Source organism: Hesperophylax consimilis, chromosome 13 (genome assembly GCF_061612785.1).
Source record: "Hesperophylax consimilis isolate HC1 chromosome 13, BYU_Hcon_1.0, whole genome shotgun sequence".
In the NCBI taxonomy this organism is placed as follows: domain Eukaryota; kingdom Metazoa; phylum Arthropoda; class Insecta; order Trichoptera; family Limnephilidae; genus Hesperophylax; species Hesperophylax consimilis.
Window position 1 is genome coordinate 19,970,656 of NC_142848.1, and position 24,724 is coordinate 19,995,379.

Consider the following 24,724-nt stretch of genomic DNA (forward strand, 5'->3'; position numbering starts at 1 on the left):
GGTATTATGAACCTTCTCAGACCATGCTTTTAAAACAGATTACTTTTAAATTATACAGGTAAGTACCTACCTATTATATTAATTTTCATAATAATTCATACTTGTTTTGCAGGTCTATATGTGCCACGAGAGTTGCGAAGAGACGGGGACTATCATTGATACAGCTGTGGGCTGGGCAGCCAAGATCCACATGGTGCGGGGAGAGGGAACACATTTCAGGTACAATCTTCTTTTTTAAATTTCTTATACAATGGCAGCTTCCGGTAATTGTGTTACCGACTCCTCTTGAGGAAAGAATGATCTTGTCCAATTAAATGTACAATGGATTAATAAATATAACAAACGTCCCGATAACAAACAAAACCTAGTATACTTTAAAGGAAACAAGTTTCCCAATAAGACTTCCGTTGAGCGGTGTACTTTTTTTATTTAATTTTTATTAAAGTGGAGACAGTTGACGTAAGTGTCTACTGAAATGGCAGTGTGCCGTTAGTAGTCCTACCAGTTCCCTCAGTGAGTTTCTGTCCATATTGAGTAGTTGCCTGGTTCGTCTAGGGTCTGGTTAGTTTATGAGTACCTTGGATTGCCTCATTCTGGGTGCCCTTTCCCATTTCTCCTAGTGCCGGGATTTGACAAACCTTTCAATATGTATTTTGGTGTAACAAGCTGCTACTCTCACGACCGGCTTGGATCCCGTAAGTATCCTCCTGGAGAGCATGTTCTTCAGTCACCTTCTGATGGTTTTATCGAGTCCATGTCTTTCTGCCGCTTCATTCATGGATTTGACAGCGGTGCAGTTGAATGCTCCCTCTATATCCAGGAAGAGTCCTACTGCCAGTTCCCCGATCGGGGAACCGAACTGTAACCCAAGTAATCTTGGATCCCTGGCAGATGTCAAAATCGGGTTTCTTGAACTTAATTCAGTTCAGGCAGAGGGGCTCCATTGAAGAAATAGTTAAGGTAGCCTCTCAGAAGTTGGACTTGCTGTATAAAGCCTTCAGATACACACATTGACCTTGTACAAAACATGTGTTGGTTTTACATAGCTGATAAAACCCTTTACTCTATCTATCCATTGTTTGTTTTTATGATTTCCCCTTTTAAGACCCAGGTTCGCTCCTTCCCTTTCTTCAAAATAAATAATGTAATCTGACTATCAAAATTTGGTATTTCAGGAAATCTATTTCTGATGATGTCACTCCGGAAAATGTGCGAGACAATTGGTCAAAGGTAGTTGATATGAGCAAAGCTACGAGGCTCAACTCTATTGAAGAGGCCACCGGAGAGCTTATGACCAACTTGCAGGTAGGAAACATCCCATAGGTGTATTATAAATGATAAATAAATTGCTTCCAATTTTTACCATTTTTCAATTGTGTATGATATTTGTGTTTACAGGCACTTAAAGATGGAGCCAGCAATTCTAGTGGAGAAGATTTTAAATTTTCTACAAATGATTTCATTGTTTATGCTTTGGGAAGTAAGTATTTTTTAATATTATGGCTTTAAGAGCCTTAAGTAATTTCTTTTGCTCCACTAGGTCAACGGACCGTCAGTAGTTAACACTATTTTTTATAACTTTTTTTTAGTTGGCGCTACTGTGACGAATGAATCAGACCTGAGATTCTTGTACGAAAACCATGAAGATTTTACTCCATTCCCGACCTTCTACATTTTACCCGGTGTGATGCAATGCATGACCAGTGATATCCTCGCTAAAGCATTACCGCCTGGAAAGGAAGCGGACTTCTCTAATGTGAGTAGAATCTTTTATGCTGAACATCCACCGTCTTCTTTTCTTATCAGATTTACGATATTATCTATTAAGGTTTTTTGAGGTAAATACACAATGTTGCTCTTTTTCCACAAAATTATGCACATATTTTTTATCACAGTAACTAAATGGATTATGAATTAAATGTATTGGTGCTCGTGAAGAATGGCATGACAATCACCTCTGGGTTATGAAGCATTTCATCGTTGTTACAATCATTATTTTTTATCATCACTGCACGTTTTTGGTCTTAGCAATAGACAAGTTCGGCTATCTGTTGGATTGTTTTAGTATTGATGTTTGGATTTATTAAAGTAATTCATGAATTTTCTGTTGTTTTATTATTTTATTCTTTATTTCAACACAGATTTTGCATGGAGAGGAATTCATTGAATTTGTAGGACCCATTCCTCAAGGTGATAGCAAGATCACATCCAGGAGCCACGTTGTGGATGTTTTAGATAAGGGATCAGGAATTGTTGCCATCGTGGGAAGTAAGCTTTCTTTTTACCCGTTAATCATAATATAATATGTACACGTGTATTTAATTTGACTTAACAACCTCTGTGGCAAAGCGATAAGATGCTTGACTCTGGGCCTGGTGGTTGATGTGCAAATAAAAACCTGTTTTTTACTTTAGATCTTTTTATTGACAAGATCTGAATGGCTTCTATGTGTAATTTTTTTTAATAAACTTATCCTGCTTTGCATCAATAATCTGTAATATATTTTTTAGACATTATTATTAGTTTATTTTATTTGTATGCATTTCATTTCTATTTAGACGAGCTCTCGGATGGTAATGGCAATGTCTTTGCCAAGGCGCAGATGAGCGTGTTTGTGGTCGGTGCCGGGGGCTACGGGGGCCCTAGGACCTCCACCAAGGCGGTTGCATGTGAGCCCATGCCCAAGAGGAAGCCCGACTCGCTTTTGGAGCAGAAGACTTTGGAAGATCAAGCCGCTCTTTACAGGTAAGGTGTTCTGGTGAAGCACCATTCTTTCAAAGTCCCTTGTGCTATCCCCCGTGTTTATCCGTAATTTTTGAAATTATTATTGGAAAGCCAAGGAAGACATTATCTTCTCTTTCCGACATGAGATATGCTTATGAATAGATCTGTTCTATAATGTTAGGATTTATAATTTGTTGTAATAAATTAGTCCTTTTGTGAAATTCATCAGGATTGTCATTTTGAGTCTTTGGCGATGTCTACTGGTTCCACAATGTGGCACCTCAAGTATTGTGCCTTTTTCCCATCAATGCGGAACATTGGAACTGTAGATGAATGGGTGTTAAAGATGGTATTAGTAAAAATCATGAAAAAAGACGAATCGGTGTTCCTTTAGCACCAAAATATATAAAATGTCAAATTTTGTTCCCTTAACATATTGAAAATCTAACAATATTTCTATAATACTGTGACTTTAGTCAGATAAAACAAAGTTAGGCACTAATATGACCATATTTATTACATACTGTGACTTTAGCCAAATATTATATAGATGGAATTAGTAAAATATTACCATCGTCGCACACCCAGTCGCTACCCGACTGGAAGACAATACTTTGGAATGCGATTGTCGCTAAACGCCACTTGGATGTCAATTTGAAGACAATGTTACATTACACTACCCCCAGACTCTCTGGAGATATCAACCCTCTCCACATTGACCCCAACATGGCCACGGCGGCAGGCTATAAGCGCCCCATCCTGCACGGGCTCTGCAGTCTTGGCTTCTCCACACGCCATGTGCTGATGCGCTACGGCGGCAACGAGGCCAGGCGCATCCGCAGACTGAAGGCCAGGTTCGTGAAGCCCGTCCTGCCGGGGCAGACGCTGCAGACAAAGATGTGGCTGGAAGGAAACAGGGTGCATTTCCAGACCGTAGTGAAGGAGACTGGAACCGTTGTGATTGATGGTGAGTTTATTTATTTGTAAGATAATATCTATATGATGGGTCCCATGGCAAAAAGGAACATTGAAGAAAAGTGAAGGAAAAAAACCTAAGCTAACCTAACCTAACCTATCATTTTATCATATTCGGTTTTCTCAGGTTTCTAGAAGATAAGCCCTAGTGCCATACAATTTTTTTTTTGTATTCCTAAACTGTGATGTGTGAATTTCGTAGTTAAAAGTATTATCCATAATGGTTTTCAAAAGTTTTATGTTGAGGTGTTTCAAAATTACATTTGATAACCATCAAATCGACTGTTAGCACCATTTTGATTTTTTGGCATTTGTACTGTTCTCAAATTCTCGGCCTGTTTCAGTTTTTGATCAAATTGTGATCTGCTGACAAGCATAACAACATGACCACTATTATTACTGGACATTGGATTATGTATACGCATTTGCATAATTAATAATGCATATATTACTAGATATTGGATTATGTATATGCATACATATTTAATAACGCATGTTCTACTACACATTGGATTATGTATTATGCATTTGCATATTTAATACTGCATATGCATAATGCATACTTGGCCTTTTTTGGTTGGTAGTGCATATTTGAGCCTTTTTTCGTCTTTAGTGTATAGTTTAGCAATTTTTTTCTTCAAAATATGTGCTGTTCAAATTGAAAATGTTTTTTTTTTTTATTTATTTAGAAACGGGTTATTGTTTTATTATCAAACATCGCCTTGTACTAGTAAAAACCTCAAGGGCACTGTATTAGTTGTAAGGAATCAGCGGCTTGGCTTCTTGGCGCCTTGCCAAGCTCCTCGCTGCCCGGAGCGGACTGCTCCGACGGCGCCTGCACAAGACCGGCCATATAGGGAGGTATTTTTGATACTGTATATAATCCAATGTCTACTTTAAGAGGAAACCGGGTGGTGTTTTTTCCATACAAACGTATTCCTCATTTCCCTCTCTGGATTTTGACACTAGAGAAAATATTTATTTTATATAATATGAATATTGACCGCAAGCATGTTGGTACGTTTTGATTTTTTTGATAAGTTACTTTTTGTAGGAGTTATAACCCTTCAAAAATTGTTAAAATTGCCTTTTTTTAACGCCGTCAACAAACGTTCAGTATACAAATAAGACGATGTATTTTTAAAAAAAGCAAAAGGTACAGACATAGAATGTTTTCTTTCAATACATTTGGTAAAAAAAATCTTGGAAATCGGTTCAGTTTTGGAGTAGAAAAATGAGGACTACAAAACCTCGATTTTGACAATTTTATTTAGGTATTATCAGGCTGAGGTGCATGTGTCCCTTTCTCTCAGTATTTGGGGGTGAGGGGGGGCGGAGAGGGTTTTGTTGAATACGTATACAGTCAACGAAGTGATGTGACATTCTCAATAATTATATCGATACACTAGTCCACTAGTGTTGTCATGTCCCGAGTTATCGATGTTTTTTAAAAATTATTTTTCTGTTTGGTGACTTATCTTGAGTGTGCCAATACTTACCGAGCTTATTTACTAAAGTTATTGTGACAAATTTAATGTGTTTACGTCAAATAAATTAATGGAAAAAAATTGAAAAAAAAAACACCTGTTACAGACAGACCCTGAGATGATTCCGTTCCGTATTGCCGAGTTGGATATGGAACACAAAAATTAATTAAAATATTTTTTGATAACTTTTGAAGGTTGTACTCAACATAATATTATCCCTTTATAGGACACTTTTTTTAAGATACAACTACCGAACCAAAAAAAAACTTTTATATTTGACTAAATATATTGTTCTAGATTTAAAAAAAAAAAAAATTATATTTTACAAGAAAATGTGTGATGGTAAGTACATACACCACTGATCGTTTGATGGAATGCTGGTACAGAGTATGTTCAGTGGTACATGCATCTACCACATGTTGTTGAATCGATTATGTTATTATAATATCATATTATACAAATGAATATTGAAATCTATGTATAAGAGGCACCATATTGTTTATTGTGCTACATATTAGGTACATACACATAACTAGTTTAGTTTTTATTTAACGTTTTTTAATACATTATATTATTACAGAAAAATGCACTTTTGGGAATACCTCCTACATCACTTGACATTTTCAATCTTCTTCAATGATCTAATATTTTTTGTTTTTAAACGCTTTATTGTAAAAAAAATTACTGTTTAACATCTACACAATGAAATTAAAACAATTTATGGTCCAGACCTTTCCCTCGCCGGTAAATTTCTTAGTATGCGACCGTCAATTATTTCTGGTAAAAGGCATTGGTGGTAAAAATTTTCTAACAGTGGAACGGTTTTTTGCCAGATTTCATCGTCCCTCTCAATTTTTTCATACAGCAAACCTTTTGGACTCCACACAACAAAATAACAATAATTACGACGAGTAATATGTAACTGGCCTTGTACTTGGTAGAAGTAATTATGATTCCGTTTTAATGTTAAAGAATGGTCTTCCAATTTACAGTAATCAATTATCTTTTGTGCAATTCCCTCTTCTGGTGACATATTTGCTATACTATAAGGGCATTTAATTTCAATTATAGAATCCTCACCGATAAGGCCATCCGGACTTGCCGCTAAAAAGTTTTTGGTTTTATCGATAAATAGCCCACAAGCGGATACCTGCAAACTTGTTTTTTTTTAAAATTGCTCTATTGCTAGGCTTTCATTTTCTTTTCCATAATTTGTGGCCATAGTTCCTTTGAATTGTGAGTACAGTAAAGAATTTAATACTCCCGTAACTGAAGTTTTTTGCCGAAGCTTATATATTTTTCCAAAGTTAGACGCCATTATCCGCTTACGTCTTTCAATTGCCCACAGATTGTTATTGCTTTGGCCTACCGTATTCCGTTCGAGCTCTTCCTTATTCGTTGAAGATAATTCTTTGAGAAATTCCTCTTTTTTCGTTTCAAATATTTCAGGTGGCATATCTGGTTCTAATTCCAATTGACCATAATTTTCATCGGGCCCTGTAACTTTTTTTCTTTTTTCTGTCGTATTTTCATTATACTTTAGTTTTTTTTTTCGACACATTTGTGTATTCTCCTTCGAACGTCGTTTTCTCTCTATAAAGTGCTTCGTGTATTTGCCGGGACTGTGGCCTTGGATTTTCTTTTGTATTCTTGAATGGGTTGCCAATTCACTATTCCACGAAGCTACTGCTCCAAAACATCTTGCTTGGTAAGATCCTCTTGTAGTAAAATTTACCCTTTTTCCACCTATAAATTTGGCGATAACGTTGTTGAATTGCTCCACAGTGTTATTTGTCACGTCAATAATAAGACTTTCTGCATTTGCTATTAGAGACAATAAGAATTGTTGGATATCAGTCCATATTCCACAATCTCGAAGATTATTGACTTATCTGTTGCAGCAGGCAGCAACCTGTATACACGCACGCACAAGTCTCATTGACTTGTGCGTGTGCAGAAGATGAGCTCGGAGCAGGCAGTCACATGTATATACCTACGCACAAGTTGCGATGTGACTGAGATGATGAGTCAACAGCAGGCGCTCTAGTTGCGAGTTGCGACTTGACTTTTTTATGTGTGCAGCAACCTGTATACACGCACCCACAAGTCTCATTTACTTGTGCGTGTGCAGAAGATGAGCTCGGAGCAGGCAGTCACATGTATATAACTACGCACAAGTCGCGATGTGACTGAGGTGATGAGCGAACAGCAGGCGCTCTAGTTGCGAGTTGCGACGTGACTTTTTTATGTGAATACCGCACAAGAGTCCGAACTGCTCCCGTCTGGAGCCAGTGAGACTGTGGATTCCCCAATTGGCGACTTAATTGGACTAGTATTACAAAACCCTGTAAGCTGATAGCTGATTTGGCCGTAACTAAGTCGCCGCGTGTATCATTATTTCTCCAGACAATTATTTTATATTATATTTAATTAATATTCTTTTTAATGAATATTATTTTTAATATTGTGAAACAACATAAATTAATTAAAATCAATTTACTTGCGCACGCCGTGATTTGAATCCGAGACCTCCGGACTCGAAGTCGAGAGCCTTACCCCTCAACCACGGAGGCAAAATAAATGTATCTACGTACATATTTGTAGTAGGTAATAATAATAATAAAGTTAAGTACAATACAATATTAAATAATGTAGACCTCGCTATTTTATTACGAATATGTACCTAGGCACCTACTTAATTTTTGGAATAAATGAATAACAGTAAATGAAATAATAAGAACTGATCGCCATAATATGACGCGAAGTCGCTATCGGGCGCGGCGCGACGATTCGTGCTTCCAACACCTGCAGCCGCGCACACACACGCATTGGGGTTCACCAATACACCGATAGCGCTTTTGCTGTCCCCGCTGAGATGAACGAAATAGAAATAATTTTTACAAATAACTATCGTTAAAATTTCTCGGCGCTCCTGCGCGCCCTTAACAAGTATCCAATAAGTGGTTAAAATACTGCCCTGGTGAAGCTTTGGTGTAAGCAAAATCGGTAGGCTTTCATTATTGCCGGCCAAAGCGATGAAGTAATATACTTCCAATGATGTTACAATACATCTACACTCGTTATTGTCTCACAAACTCAAGTAAGAAACACTCTTATGTTTCCAGTAACATCTTTATTAAAACCTTGTTCATATATGACAAAAATATACATTCAAAGAATATCTGTGTGTGAGAGAAATAAACGATAGCGGGTGGCGTTTTCGTATTTCCATAGAATACTACATTCTACATCACAGGTGTAACTGAGATAACAAGATACACTTACTCGCTTACGATATAAGACGAACGCGGAATATTCTATAAGACGACCTACTGCTATTAGGTTGTCCTTCTTATACTTATGTTGTGCTATGTTCGCTATCTCACTTTCTCTAATGGCGCTGAAAATCTTCCGGAAGCAATCAAAATAATTGTATTTTTAACCCCTCCGACTTTTCGCGAACTTGAAGCTAAGATGTCTTTACCGAAATGTCAATTTCACGAAAACGTTGTGTTATTACCGCCTCACAATCAAAGCTCTATAAATGAAACATTACTGAACGGAGCCGAATAGTAAAAACTGTTTTAGAAAGGTTACAAAATAGGCTTTCAAATTGTTGTATCATAAATAAATATTAACATTTGTAAATATTTAAATTTAGAATGGAAACATGAAAAAATTGTAAAAATGACTCACCTGTAATGTTTTATGTAAAAACGATACTAAAATCACGGATAATGTAAAAAAAAAACACTTATTTCATCGTACAAATGTACAATAAACAATTCTGTCACTTCACTTTTTGACCATTTCATACAAAATATATTTTTAAAAAAATAATTAAACTTGCGAGGCGGGTCGGCACGTCAAACGGCTTTCTTGGCGTCGTTTTACGATTTGGCGGGTAAAATTTGCTTCCACTGAGTAGGTCTTTTTACGGGTTTCTATGGATAACTTTGAATAGAGATGTGAAGCTTCATTCAATACGAATATTCTACTTTTTGTTTTAGGGATGTCACTAGAAGAATAACGGAGTTAAGACGATTTTTGTGGAAACACACGCGTTGACGTGTAAACACGCTTATTGTACTTGACTGCTATCGTTATTTTATCGTGTATATCTGCTTACGTTGCTGACCGGTTAATAATAATAAAATAATTTATGTGTATTTTATCCACTCGAGCGATTGGTTCTATAGACATATACATTTACCACATTATTTAATTAACATGGTTCTTTAAAATATTAAGGTTAAACGCAACGCTCGTTGTATTCTACGTGTTCACAGATGGCGTTAATTAATTAATTTTGTTTAAATACGCTTTTGCAAGGTATTGCTTTACAGTATTAAGACAAATTATTTGTTTGCGCCCTCATATACGCAATATGAATATGAATAAATAGTTTTGTCCATATAAAAACTCAATTCTATCGAGAAAGGCATACAAATACAATATTGGATTGAATCATCGGTAAAATATTGTATTTGTGTGCCTTTCTCGAAAGAATTAAGTCTTTAAACGAACAAAACTATTGATTCATATTCATATTGCGTATATACGGGCGCAAACAAATGATTTGTCTTAATACTGTAAAGCAATACCTTGCAAAAGCGTATTTAAACAAAATTAATTAATTTACGCCATCTGTGAACACGTAGAATACAACGAGCGTTGTGTTTAACCTTAACACTGAAACATATGAACTGCTTACTGCAGTAAGGCAATGGGTCCACTTAGATTTCACCAAGGATAATAAATTATTATAAGCAATAATTAGTCGCCTGCATGCATAGCACAAAGGATAATAAATTATTAAAAGCAATAATTAGCTATGCATAAAAACCTTGTCTCATAAACATTAGTTTATCATTAAAAAAAATAATAATGTTTGACAAGTTAAAATATCTCACCAACATATGTAGATATAATATGTCTCGACGCCATCTAGTGGGAAATTTAGCACTAACAAAGTCTTTCTAACAAAAATAAATTTGGTTGTTTACAGGTGAAAAAATATAATAAGCAGTAATTGTTGATTGAAGTACTAGTACATATGTAACAACAACAAAGTCAATGACAGACGTCAAGTATAATTTTGCTCCGTATAAAATAGTGGAATAAAGCGCAAAAGTTTAATGTAAACATTATATAACTTGTGTATTTGTGCATCATAGTGCGGCGGAAATTCTGGAACTAATTTAATGTATATACTGAACCGCATTCTTAAGAGAAACTCATTACAAAAAAATTTTAAGGTTAAACGCAACGCTCGTTGTATTCTACGTGTTCACAGATAGCGTTAATTAATTAATTTTGTTTAAATACGCTTTTGCAAGGTATTGCTTTACAATATTAAGACAAATCATTTGTTTGCGCCCGTATATACGCAATATGAATATGAATCAATAGTTTTGTTCGTTTAAAGACTTAATTCTTTCGAGAAAGGCACACAAATACAATATTTTACCGATGATTCAATCCAATATTGTATTTGTATGCCTTTCTCGATAGAATTGAGTTTTTATATGGACAAAACTATTTATTCATATTCATATTGCGTATATGAGGGCGCAAACAAATAATTTGTCTTAATTCTGTAAAGCAATACCTTGCAAAAGCGTATTTAAAAAAAATTAATTAATTAACGCCATCTGTGAACACGTAGAATACAACGAGCGTTGCGTTTAACCTTAAAACTGAGATTTTAACAAATTATTTGGATGCACTACCTACATATGGCATGTTTACTCTACTAGTCAATAGATGTCAGTAAATACCTACATACATTAAAATTATAAAATAAACTAAGTTACGTCTACGAATCAATAGATGGCAATGATTGCAAACTTGTGAAGGAAAATATTTTTAATTCAACTATTGCCCAATAGATGGGGACAGTGTTTATAAACATCAAAATAATATTTATTTTTTTATAAATAATAGAAATCAAAGTTTTTAGTGCACATTAGATCATTTACTAACCCAATATAAAAGTGAATTTAGTTCAGTTGCGGGCAGCAACTGAACTAAAGTAATGCGAACTTTAGTAATGCGTGTGCGGAACCTACCCTCTCCGCTGAGTCCTTGTTGATGTGCAATGCATGCAAAGGGACATTTCACCTACACTGCGGCAGAGTTGCTGAGAGCTCATTTCGACACCTTAGCAAGGAACGGCGCGCCCAAATTAAGTGTAAAAAATGCTTAGCTGCCGTGCCTACCGCTAATCCCAGCGTAGTGGGTAGTTCATCTTTGGACAGTGAGCTACTGACAAAACAAAACCTAATTCTTGATCAGAATACACAAATTCTCAACACAGTGGCAGTAATGAGTAAACAATATGAAGAAATCTTACTACGAGTACACGAATTAGAAGATACAAATAAAAAATTAGAAGAAAAAACGCTGTTCTCGAAGTTCGCATTGAACAACTAGAAGGCCAATTTAAGCAAATTGATAGAGAAAGCAGAGCAAAGAACGTTGAAATCGGGGGAATCCCTCATATAAATGGTGAAAATTTGTTAAACATTATTTCCAACGTTAAAAAAATAACAAGTGCTAACGCAGATAACGTGGAAACAGCATACCGTCTCGCTCAAAGAAATAACAGAGACCAGCAAAGGCCCATAATCCTTAAATTTAAAACAAATAACGACCGTGACAACTTCTTAAATGATATAAAAACATATAACAAACAAGCTCAAAATAGAGATGACAAACTCAATACGACTCTGATAGGAATGGCAGGAACTCGCTCCCAGATTTATATCACTGAACACCTAACATTTCGTGCAAAACATCTGTGGTATCTTGCACGGAAGGCAACACGTGACAACACCTTCAAATTCGCCTGGATCAGAGAGGGAAAGGTGTATGTGCGAAAAGACATTGCTACAATATCCTTGCTGAGTCCGATATCAAAAATAATTGAAAAAACGGTAAAACGAAGGCTATACAAATTTCTTGAAGACAATAACATTCTTTCAGGAAATCAATATGGCTTCCGCAAAGGTCGTAGTGCCGCAGATGCAATTGCAAATTTTACAAAAGTAGTCTCTGATAACCTTGATAAAGGCCGCAAGCCCCTTGCTGTTTTCTTGGATCTAGCCAAAGCCTTTGATACTGTCTCTCACCGCATACTTTTGAAGAAACTCCTTCAGGTAGGAATAAAAGGTACTCCCCTTAAATGGTTTGAGAACTATTTAACAAATAGATCGCAATCGTCTCTTATAAATTCTGCTAAAGAATATAGAAGTACAAGTTTACCAATCACGTACGGTGTGCCTCAAGGCAGTGTATTAGGCCCACTTCTCTTTCTAATATATATAAACACTTAATGTAACTTGGCAATTGATGGAACTATAATTTCTTTTGCTGATGATATGGTAATCATCTTTGAATCTGATAATTGGAACACAACTATGGAAAAAGCAAATAAGGGCCTAAATAAAGTAAAACATTGGTTAGACGACAACCTTCTGACTCTTAATATTGACAAAATAAAATACTTACTTTTCTCCATACGTAAAGTCACTACTCCTCAAAACTGTCCAAATCTTATCATTCACTCATGCCCACAAAACCATATTACCCCTACGCCTCTCCTCAATAATTGCTCATGCACCAACCTAAAAAAATCCGACCAAATTAAATATCTAGGGGTTGTTATAGATGATCAACTACGTTGGGAGGATCATGTCAATTTCACAACAAAAAGACTCCGCAAATTGTGCTATATATTTCTCTCTCTCTCAGATCAATCCTGAACCTTCAAACAATGAGATGCATATATTTTGCACTTTTCCAATCAATAGCTACATACGGTATCGTGGGATGGGGAGGCTGTGCAGCTTCAATTATTTATCCCATGATCTTAATTCAAAAACCTCTACTAAGGATTATATTAAAATGTCACCCAATCAAATCACTCATCAGACCCACTTTTAAAAAAATTCACAATCCTAGACATTAGACAATTATACGTTAAGACAATTCTTATACACATAAGGAAAAATGATTTAGCACTCAAAACTCAACACAATATTTGCACCCGCTACTCATCACACCAAAAATGTAAAATTCCTCCAACAAAAACAGCCTTCTCCCGGCGACAGTTCTCTTATATAGCACCTAAAATGTTCAATTACTGAGTATTGATATTAAGACATCGAAAACTGATGATCTTTATGCCATCTCTTTGCCATTAGTGTACAGAACTGGTTATTTGCTCAGGGAAGGAAATATTATAAAGAATGCCTTACAACTTAAAACTGTTCCTATTTTTCGAGTAAAAATTTTATCTCTAAATTAACTTTCAACAAAAACTTTATATTACGCTGCTGCGATTATTCTTATTTTTATTTCTATTATCCCTAGCATTATCTTTTATTTTTATTTGTATCCTACCTTATTTTTATTTTTATCTTTATGTTTACAAGATTCACCTACTCCAATTCCTTTCCTGTGTGTGATCATGTACATAATATTATATATTCCGAATTGGTTATTTATGAAGGGAAAGAACTATTTTAAAGAATACCTGACATCATTAAATTGAGTTCATTTGCTTTATTATTCTTTTTTTTTCATTTCTCAATTCTGTTTGAAATTTATTTTGAAAATAATTAATTAATTTATCTTTATTTTCATCTCTTTCTTATTTTCAGTTAAACCTATTTAACCTATAACTATTTTACAACTGAATGAATCATGTATTACATTTATATAATTATACACAAATTTCGACTACCATAATACGGACATGTGTCTAGTGTGGTAGTCGAAAAGCATGTAAAAAACCTGTATCCAAATATATTTTTATGAATAAAGAAAAAAAAAAAAAAGAATTATTTGGCGTGTTGGAAATAAGCCGATGTGGCTCAGTGGTCCAGAGCGTCTGACCGGACATTAGAAGGCGCGCTTCAATTCCCGTCGGCGGCATTCATTTTTACTTGGGAGATATTTTCAATTTTGTATTGATATTGCAGGCGACTAATTATTGCTTATAATAATTTATTAGATTTCACCGTATATCCCATATTTTTAGGTTTTATAAATTTGGCACATTATGACGAGCGATCGCTCAAAACGTTTTTGCAAACATAATATGTCAAGAATCGTTTGAGTGTGAAGGAAATCTTATTTCTTGACTTTTACTAGTGTTTGCCGAAAAATGAAAACATTTTCTCATCATACACAAGGGCATTTTGCCACTTTTAATGCAATTAGAGGCAGCACACAACCCTACGCGAAGCGTGGCAGTTTAGTACTAAAACTACGAAATCAAAAGCAATGCATTGTCTTGCTTTTGGCTTGCCACTTTGAGATTTCTACAGCTTGTCTATATATTTGTAACGTCATTGTAGAGTTCTTTCTATTTGTAAGGAATGTGAAATTATCTAGGCATCGTTCAATATTGTTTTCAAGTGTCTGTATAATTAAATTACATTGCGTAATATTATTTACATTGTGTTTTTAGTTATTATTAGTTATTACATAATAGTATTATATTTTCCTTATCAAATTTACACGTTAATATTAAATTTGAAAAATGATATCATTTTATCAGTAGAAAATCTAATCATTCGTGAAACAAAAATAAAATTCCAATATGATTGATTTGAAAATTTTTTATGTGAAAATTATAAATCTTTAGGCCTACAAAATAATCATAGCGAATAAGATAATTAAATAAATGTTACCATTGATATCGTATACCTCTCTCCATTGTAGATTCAATAAAAAAATCGTTTTTTACAACATACCCCGGTTTTGATGTGTTTTATTTTTAAATCGGTAATGTTGGTATCAAGGACTTTGATCTTATGTCAATATCAATATCTGACACAATCTGACATAAATACTGCGCGAGGTTTTTTACAGTGCTCCCGATTTCTTGACACTTTTTAATACAAGCATACATTGAATACATTAATCTTCGACCTTTGTGCCATATAGCAGTGAGTGCGAATTTTTCGTTTATCTGCTCTTCATTTACGATTTCAAGATTGTACTTTAGTTTCTGGGTGTGTGCAAGCCAAACTACTTGGTGTTTTCGGCGCTTTTTTGTCATTCTTGTTAGTATTGTAATTATTTTCTAATAGTACATGTATTTATCACACCTTGTCGTCACTTTTCCTTGAATTTTAATTTTATCTATTTCTCCACGCAATAGTCTCGTATTTCTAGTAACCTTTTACCGGTTTTCAATGTCGTGTTCTTGAATAGCAACGAAGCTGTAGAATCGCTACGAAAGTTTATGAGATTCGTTTCTGTAAAAAATGCACCATAGTTGGAAATTAAATCATATTACGCTTTTTAGCCACAGAGATGAACATTTTGAAAACATATCCCACTCCATTAATTTATACTCAATCATCCTATCTTATTTACAGTACATGTGCTTGATAGTTGTATTTTCATGTTACAATGTTACCTACGATTATTTTATGCTATTTTTGACATATCCATCAAACTTAACGATCAATTCAAAACCCCAAATTAGCAGCACCCATATACGAAAGATATAAAATTGGGTTTGCAATACTAATTTGTCATACATAAGTCAATATGTACTGCCTTTGAGAATCGAACCAACAGCCTTCTAGTTCCCTTCATTTTTGTTTTAAATTACATATTTGAATCTCCCAGTATGTTATCAGTGTTCTTATCTGAATTTGCCATTTCCTAGTAGTAAAACAGTGTTCATGTTTATTTAAATTTGCCAGTACCAACTGTAGTAAAAAGTATTCTTATTTATTTTAATAAAAAATTAAAGTGTTTGAATTTTTTAACCTACCAACTGTAGTAACAATATATTTGAATTTCCATTATCTACCAAGTGTAGTAAAATTGTGTTCTTATTAATTTGAATTTGTCAGTGTTTAGCAAATGTAGTAAAACAGTGTTCTTATTAATTTATTTGAATTTGGCAGTGTCTACCACACTAACAATACATCATTTTGTTAAAATATTTTAATGTTTCAGGTGCCTATCTAGATTTGACCAGCATTACCAACAAGATGCCGATCCGCGCTAACCCAGTTGCTGCTGTCCTAAACAGTGATGCAGTGTTCATCAGAATCCAGGAGGGGATCAAGTCCCAGCCCGAGAAGGCCAAGAGTGTAAATGGAGTCTTCTTGTATAACATCACATCTGATGGAAAACAAGTCAAGCAGTGGAGTGAGTATTTTTTTTTTTAAAACTTCCGATTTAGTTGTCCGGGTTAAGTCTTCCCCAAAGGAAAAACTTAACCCTTCCACTCACTTTTCCACAAATGATCAGCTAGTCAATCAACACTATGTAAGTGCATTATATAAGTAAAATAAATACAAAACAATACAAGAACAACAACACGTCAAATCACCAGATATCAAATGGGAAAAAAAAATTCACCGTCTCCAGATATTTTCATATCAGAGGGTTCGGCTCGGTAGAACTTCTAACAGGGCCTATAAATCCTACTGATCCCTCAACATAAATATTTAAAAAATCTTTTGTTATCCTACATGTATTCAAAATGACCGACTTTTGCATCTTTATATATAAATTTTTTGATAGATCTAATACGCCTAAATTTTTAATTAGAGAGCTAGGTATAATAATATAATAATATTAATACATATTATTATTTTTATAAATGTTATTATTTTTATAAATATTTAAACTTTTTTTATTTATTTTTTACATTAACCATACAGGACTTCCTGAGGAAAATAATTTCCCTCGGGGCCTATGTTATCTTTGGGGATGCTGTGTGTAGGTGTAAGTCCTTTTGAGGGAAGCAAGGAGAGAACCATGGTCTTCATTATTAAATTATTCCACAGCCGGTAGAAATTACCCGTTCTCATGTGACCAATGTTAACTGTGTACAAAAGCATGTGTTTGGCGTGTTTCCCAACTGTGTGTCAATGACGTTAGTTACTCAGTTAATCTTCCAATGAAATACCGGTAGAACAGGGACAGCATTCCCACCTGATGTCTGTGCATGTCTGTGTCTAAACATTACAATCTGTTTGTTAACCCATTGACTCCGAATTGTTGAGCTGAAAAATTGGCCCTCACATCTGAATTAATTTTGTACCAAAAAAATTTAATCTGCAGTGGTCTAGGCACTAAATCTAACATAACTTATGTTTAAACATAATAATATTTTAATTTACTTGTGTATTGGATCAAGTTATGTTAAAATATATGAGGCCATTGGGTTAAGATAGCAGAATCTATCAAACGGGACCCGTTTCTGCACAGACATAATTAACATGTTATTTTGGATGAATGTCTTGTCATAAAATAATCTCTGTAATCACAGATATACAACAAGTAATATCTTTTTTGATTGATGGATAATATTATAAAAATACCCCTTTCCTCCACCTTCCGCATTATAGTCAATTCTTATTACATAAATATTCAAAACACTATTGACACTCAATGTTGGGGAATGTTTAATGTAATTAGTAAAAAGGAACTCCAGTTCATTTTTTTTATCAAATCTACATTCTAACTTAAATTTCTGTATATAAAAATATATTTTTAAGTTTTCGTAGTTAAAATAATTTTTAATTTTTAAAGGCCCTCCACAGCGCACCAAATCTACGACAGTACTGACTTTTCTCTACCAAATTTGAGATGTTTTTTGGTTTTAAATTTAACTGCTTTTAATTGAAGAACACATTGTAAAATGTCAGCATTTCGTAACTATTGTTTTTGCAGTGTAAATTCAAAATTTAAAAATTCAACCTTACTCCGCACTCGATTCCATTTTTCCTTGTAATTGAATGTTTCCCATTCATATTTTTGAAGTTATGATTTAAAATATCAGATAAAATATTATTTACCTTCTAACTTCTTAAATACCATATTTTTTTTATTATTGTCATTTTCACATTAAAAATAATTTTCATTGAATTTTTCAAAGCCCACTAAAGTGATTGAAATCTGGATAATTTATGTAAATTGATTGTCAAAAATTTGCTTTACAGCTCTTGACATGAAAACTCCAGCTGTCTACGAGGGAGCACCGAAAGATATCAAGACTGATACAACTCTTACGGTCTCCGATGCTGACATGGTGGACCTAGCTCTGGGTAAGCTGAACCCTCAGGTTGCCTTCATGAAGGGAAAGTTGAAGATCACCGGAAACATTATGTTGACGCAGAAGCTCGTCCCCTTGCTGAAGGCTGAATCCAAGTTGTAAATGATTACGACTTGCATCGTAAGCGTAGGCAACACTAGCTATTTGAATTAGCCAATAATTGTCAAAATAGAATGTAATTTTGAAAAGTTACAAACCAGGAAACATGAAATTACCATGGAACATGACATTATGAAATGTTGCATAACATGGAACAAATTATTTTACAATGTTGATATGATCAATGGAAAATATGTATTGCAATATTGAAAATATTTGCAAATTAACGATAAATAAAATGATTAATTTGGTCTTTTTTCTATGGTTGTCTACGCTGATCGAATAATTAATCAAATACACACATATTATATTACATTAAAACAGTGTACATTATACTGATAATATGTGTGCCTTTTTGTATATTTGTAATTTTTTACACAATGGATTGTTATTTCTATTTCTATCATATTATATTGCCCTGAATGTAATGCAACTTAACAACTTACTTTCTGTACATAAATTAGTAAAATACTATATTTCTTTATTCGTTCAAAGCAATGCGACTTTCCGTTTGCTTCATAATTAATATGCACACGTTTGAATACATTTTTAATGATTATTATTTTAATTTATGTTCCTTTCTAGGTACGTAATTATTTTAATTCATGGTCTTGGGTAAAGGAGGGAGGTATTTTTTTCATTCCCAAAATTTTTATATTATGTTGTATGTTTTTAATAAAAAATATAAAAATAAATTTTTATTTTATTTACTGCATTATTGCGTACATTTACTATTTTGTACACCTCCATTTATTTTAACCTAAATTTATTTGTATGTAACACAGTGAATCACACCCAACACATGGATACATGATAAGCTGTGTACACATATATTCATGCTTGATGGTTTAACTAGATTGAACATGTTGACTTGGAACCATGCTCATCGTTACGTCCACTCGCTCGAGAAGCTTGACACAAGTCGCCATGGATATACCACCAAGATGCTCAGTCAAATTGTAAATTTCTGTTTAACATTTAGCAAGGGTTACTGCCCTTGAATCTTTTTCGCATCGAGCTGTTTGCTCGATATGGAACAAAAACGCATTGAACAAGAAGGTACACAGTACACACATTGAGAGATGTTCGAATGAGCGTAAAACCATTTAGCATGGGTGCATAGCTGTAGTCACTAGCTTTCTCTTCAAGGGCCTCGTGTGGGAGTGTATTTGAGAATGCAAGTTTCTTGAAAAAGACTTTTGGTATAAATAGGTTTGTAATCTATGGTAATGTAATCCGATTTTAGTATTAAATTTGATTGCCATTTTCAATGTTTAGTTAGTAAAATTTGCTAATTTTGTGAAAAAACTTCACAATTGTCAGCACTCAAAAATGGCGCTAAATGTTAATTTGAAGAATAAAATGGCTGAAATATGCAAAAAAGGCTCAAATATTCAGTAAAACCAGCAAAAAAGGTTAAAATATGCAAATATGTACATACATGTTATATATTTCGGTATAGTAATTTACAGGCAAAAAAAACCTGTGCAGATGCGAGCCCCTTGCAATTTGCAATGCGCAGAATGGGCGTGCTTTAGTGGGATTTCGTTGGTGGCCCGCCACCCTGCACTGGCCTCCATTACCGCACTCCTTTCTGGTCAGCTCTAGGGAATGGTCTTTTGTTTTTGATCCAAGTGTATTAGAGCACTTACAATAATAGATTTTTATTCCATTTCGTAAGGATGAAATTGGATCCTTTCGAAGCACTGAAACCAGAGAAAACATACTGAAATTTCACATTCGGTGCAAATATTAATGGCCGGCTTTTCAGTATGCTTAGGAATATTATAAGTCGAATTGAGTTGCCAGGATTACTACCCGATGGCAACTTGACGAACGTAAATAACTCTAAAAAAACAACTGAAATACTGGCCCTTAGAGACAGTGCAGACCTTGAGGAACGGCGCCTGGGCGCCTGGCACGAGTAAAATTTTGACATCCCTTGTCAAAACCAGTAGACGCCTAGGTATGTGATCATTATAATCAATAATATTCAGATGATTTGTGTAGCCCCGTTTTTGTGAAAAATAATCTCAACGGCAATGTATCAGGACTGTCAGGTGTTAGGTTAGATTGGTTATCAGCGCCTTGACAATCCGGCGCCCCGAGGGACTGCTCCAATTAAGCCCACATAAGCGGGTAAGTAATTACTCCGGAGGTAGCTTTGGCGCAATGGGATCTTTTTGTGTTAGTGTTGTATTTCTTCGAAAAACCTATCCTGTGTTTCTCTCAGCACGAAATATATATATTTTTTTAATAATCTTTTGATGTTTAGTAAAATATTTTTGGAATTTTTTCCAATTGTTCTAATCGAACACTTAAAAGGCGATGCACTACGTCGTGTAATATTTTAAATTGAGCCGCTATCAATAACAACCCTTACGTAGATGGCGATAAGGTTTAAATCCGCCTGTTTTGATTTATGCAAGAAAAAAAAATGGCCAAAAAGTGCATTTTATTTATTTTGTGTATGTTCAGGCATAAATATTTAATTTTTTTTCGATCATTTTATAAATAACTTAATTTTCCAAATTATACAATAAAATCATTACAGAAAATGGGTTCGTAAGTAGGAGATTTTGAACTTTAAAGCAGTTTTCATAGGCCTTTACATTATTTTTTTTCTGGGCTTATAAAAAGACTTATCTAAAAAATACTCGATTATTTCCAAGGCCAAGATGTATTCTACTCGCAGTATTTAATTAAATCATCTGAAACATTTGTAGGCGACCAAATTTTCAAACCAAAAACACATGATTTTGCATTACTACGTATGGCATCGCCTTAATTAATCGAGTTAACAGGTTTGCTGCCGATGAATCCAGTCAGAGTCGCTCGGCGAAATACCCCGTGCCGGGTGTCGCCGAATCCGGTTAGATTCACAAGTATTATATGTCTGCGTAGGCATTATTTTCTCATCGGCACTTACTGCAAAAAGTTGTTTTTGTAGTCAGCAGTCCTGTTGAACATTGCACTGACATTTTGCGCCTTTTGGTTTTCAAAATTTTTTAAGGTTATCGTTGTAAGGGGCTATTAAAGAGGGAGAAGATATACAAGAAAAATTAAATAAGGCGCCACTGTATTGATTGCACAGATAAACCTGGTATTTGTATTGAATTCTTCAATAAGTACCACAAAATTCTATAAATAAGTTTCTTTCTTCAAAAATTTTGTTTTCTTCAATTCACTAAGGTACTTGAATTTTATTTTTTATTTGTGTTATGACTTTAATGTTTCCTATTTTTTGTATGCTTTTCTCAGCAAAATAAACAGTAGGGAGTAAATAGGGCATGACTATTGACTAGACCGCCTGCACCTGCAAAGTGATTTTCAACCGTGCTACGGCCAGCTCTGCCAGAGTCAAAATTTTCTTATTTATTATTTCTTCCTTTCCCATGAAAAAAAACTTTTGAAACTATTTATCTTGTAAGTATATTTTAAATGAAAAATTATGTTTTCATCAAAGGTACCCGGGGTCAGTTCTAGTGTTCATAGGTAGTAGCGAACTGGTAACTTTTGCAATAAGGGGCCGTTCAAGTATTATGTAAGCACTATATGGGGGCAGGGGGGTCTTTGCTTTGCTTATTTTTGATGACATGGGGGGGTGGGGGGGGTCGAGATAGTGATTACGTCAGCACTGCTCAGCAGTAGTTTTTTTTACACATTGGCAACCCACACATTGTCTATGTTTGAAAACTGAATACATATTCGGGGATTCCCACTGTGTCAATAAAGTTTGTTTAAATGAATATTATGTGCATTAAAGTCCACTACTCTAAGTCTATTTTATAAGTGCTGCTTATGAATCAATAAAAAAACAGATTACATTAACAGAAAAATGCATATAGGTACCAATTTTTACGCAAGCATGGGAGGGGGGGGGGGGGGGGGGGTAAGAGCTTTGCTTACTTTTGGTGACAAGGGGGAAGAGGGGGTAAATAATTGTAATAAATCTGCTTACGTAATACTTGAACGGCCCCTAAGGAAATCTTAAGAAATGAACAAGGCATTCAAAGAATAAACCCAATTAACATAAACAAAACATCATGGAATAAATAAAGCAGAAAATGTTAAAATAAACTACTCATGTACTTAAATTTGGAAGCTCTCTGTTCAGATTTTCCAAGTAACCGGAATAAAAAAAAGTCTTGTGGGAAAACTGGAAAATACCTTCAATGGATAAATTGAACCATTTTTCAAATGGAGTCTTCAAGGGACCGAAAAAAAGGAAACCACCACATTAGCATTGCATTGCAAATTTTATTGACAAACTATATTTTATATTAAAAAAAAAATATTTATTTATGTAGTACAGAAAAAATAGTTGACGGTAAATAATAGTATTGTAAAATAAAACGTTTTGACTGTTCAGCTAGGAAGAATTTCCCATTTTAGGATGGTCAAATTTAATTATTTGTGTTTTATTATAACCGATCATTAAAAATAATGTAATGTGGTAGAGTAATATTATTATTCTACAAAGCAATCATAAAATTAAAATGCTCCAGGGAAGTAGCCTGCATTTCCGCTTTCCCGTCGGTATCGGCATGTAATGGAAATGATAGTGGTAATTTTCATAGCCCGATCGGTACAGGTTAGTACAAGAAAAGTCCGCTAGATGGCGCCGGTGTGCAGTTCGCCGTCGCGATAGCCGATACAGCAGTCAATGCGCGTTTTGACTCCGTGGAAATAGAATGGTTTGATTTGATGTGAAAAGTAGATTTTACTAGCCATCATGGCGAATCCTAGAAAATTTAGTGAAAAAATAGCTTTACATCATCAAAAACAAGCGGAAGAAACGGCTGCTTTCGAGCAGATTATGCGAGATGTAGCTGTTGTCACACATACGGTAAGCAAGTGCCTTTAACTTACGCCTGTAAAAGATCCGTCATCTGTCTTCCACGACGTAAACAACTTTCCTCAGTTCGTCCCAACAGTATCAAATCATTCGCTTATTCGTTATTGTAACTTTATGCATTTGTATGCATTACGTATTCTCAATTAAAACCATTTTTGTTGATATTGAACTTGACACTCGATTCATAATGGCTTTTGTACAAGTAATATGTTTGGGTTTCTGGGTGTAATGCATTTTTTGACAAATGACACCTGTAATAACTTCAGTTTTTCCTTTATTAAAATTAATGCATGAGTTGCAAATTGCACTCTGTTTACAAGAACAAAGACCTTGACCTGACGTACGCTATTGTTCGTGAACTTCCTGATTATTCCAAGTACTCTGCCATTGCTTTTAAAAGCGGCTGTTACATCAACATCTTTGTTTTTCTCCGTTTGCATATTGTGGGACTTATGGCAAAAAATGCTTTCCTCGCAACCATTTAACTTGTGCAGGCATATTTATTTGCGTTATCAGCATTTAATATAAAAATCAATGCCGTTATAGTTTATGACCTGAAATGTTTCATGTGTGTATAAAAAATTCAAGGTTATGATTCCTGAAGGATTCTGAAGTGCTTTGAAATGTTTATTTTTTATTTTATTTCATGATCCCAGCACGTGCACGTGTGCCGGGAAATATATGCATCAAATTCAATTGCTAAATACGCAGAACCTATTGTACAATCAACAATTTTACACATCTGTCAAAAGTTTTACATTATGTAAAATCAATATTGTACAATTATCATTATGTTGTGTTCTTCCAATGTTTATGTGCTTGCTTATTAGTTTAATTATGTCTAGGACGTGGAGTGTGATATACCTACCATTTCTATGATTGCATGATTACTACTTCTAATCTATAAATAATACTACATATTAAATAGAAACAGTGAATAGTTCTGTGTTTTGACATTATGTATCAAACTTTTGGTGGAGTAACATGTGCAGTGTTTGTCTGTATGAAAAGTGATATTAACCCAACTTCTTAGTTTTTACATACACATATTTGTTTTACTTACGTCTAAAACATTTATCCTTCAATGATATTAGGTCTAGTGCAATCTGTTTATTATTCTTGAGTAAAGAAAAAATAATTAAGGAATTGTTTTAGAATTCATACTTAAGTCATAATTATTATTGTTAATATAATATTATTATATTGCTCTGTTAATAACTCACTTAGCTAAATTTGTATTGTAATGTACCATTAATGTATAGATTTAAGTTATTGATCAACATAAAATGAACCTATACGCTGTTCACCGAGAAGAAATCATTTTCAAAACAAACCAATTTCAGTATTTTATTAGTACGTATATCTATGTTTCCTAGGACAACTGTTGAATCTATTTTGTGAGGTCCTTCATACATAACAAACAGCGTCTCATCACCCACATCATTTTTGTTTAGCGCTGTAATTGAACTAGTCGAATGTGTAAAC

At 34.3% G+C, this 24,724-nt stretch overlaps 2 protein-coding genes across 5 annotated transcripts in view; both read left to right on the forward strand.

Annotated features, from left to right (window-relative positions):
• LOC149418566 (peroxisomal multifunctional enzyme type 2-like) overlaps positions 1 to 19,026 on the forward strand; it is a 31,253-nt gene extending 12,227 nt beyond the window's left edge. Inside the window, exons 6-14 of one of the 3 annotated variants that reach the window (XM_089638844.1) lie at positions 113 to 219; positions 1,176 to 1,305; positions 1,399 to 1,480; positions 1,590 to 1,756; positions 2,142 to 2,268; positions 2,559 to 2,745; positions 3,411 to 3,691; positions 16,173 to 16,367; positions 18,170 to 19,026. In XM_089638844.1, the coding sequence (XP_089494970.1) occupies positions 113 to 219; positions 1,176 to 1,305; positions 1,399 to 1,480; positions 1,590 to 1,756; positions 2,142 to 2,268; positions 2,559 to 2,745; positions 3,411 to 3,691; positions 16,173 to 16,367; positions 18,170 to 18,384 (1,491 nt within the window). In that variant the 3' untranslated portion in view covers positions 18,385 to 19,026. Of the gene's footprint in view, positions 1 to 112; positions 220 to 1,175; positions 1,306 to 1,398; positions 1,481 to 1,589; positions 1,757 to 2,141; positions 2,269 to 2,558; positions 2,746 to 3,410; positions 3,692 to 14,996; positions 15,263 to 16,172; positions 16,368 to 18,169 lie in introns of those variants that run through there. The other 2 variants (XM_089638846.1, XM_089638845.1) reach the window with 2 other exon arrangements.
• A 4,040-nt stretch (positions 19,027 to 23,066) lies between these two features.
• LOC149418567 (CREB-regulated transcription coactivator 3-like) overlaps positions 23,067 to 24,724 on the forward strand; it is a 92,446-nt gene continuing 90,788 nt past the window's right edge. For both annotated transcript variants that reach the window (XM_089638847.1, XM_089638848.1), the window contains exon 1: positions 23,067 to 23,230. In XM_089638847.1, the coding sequence (XP_089494973.1) occupies positions 23,117 to 23,230 (114 nt within the window). In that variant the 5' untranslated portion in view covers positions 23,067 to 23,116. The remainder of the gene's footprint in view (positions 23,231 to 24,724) is intronic.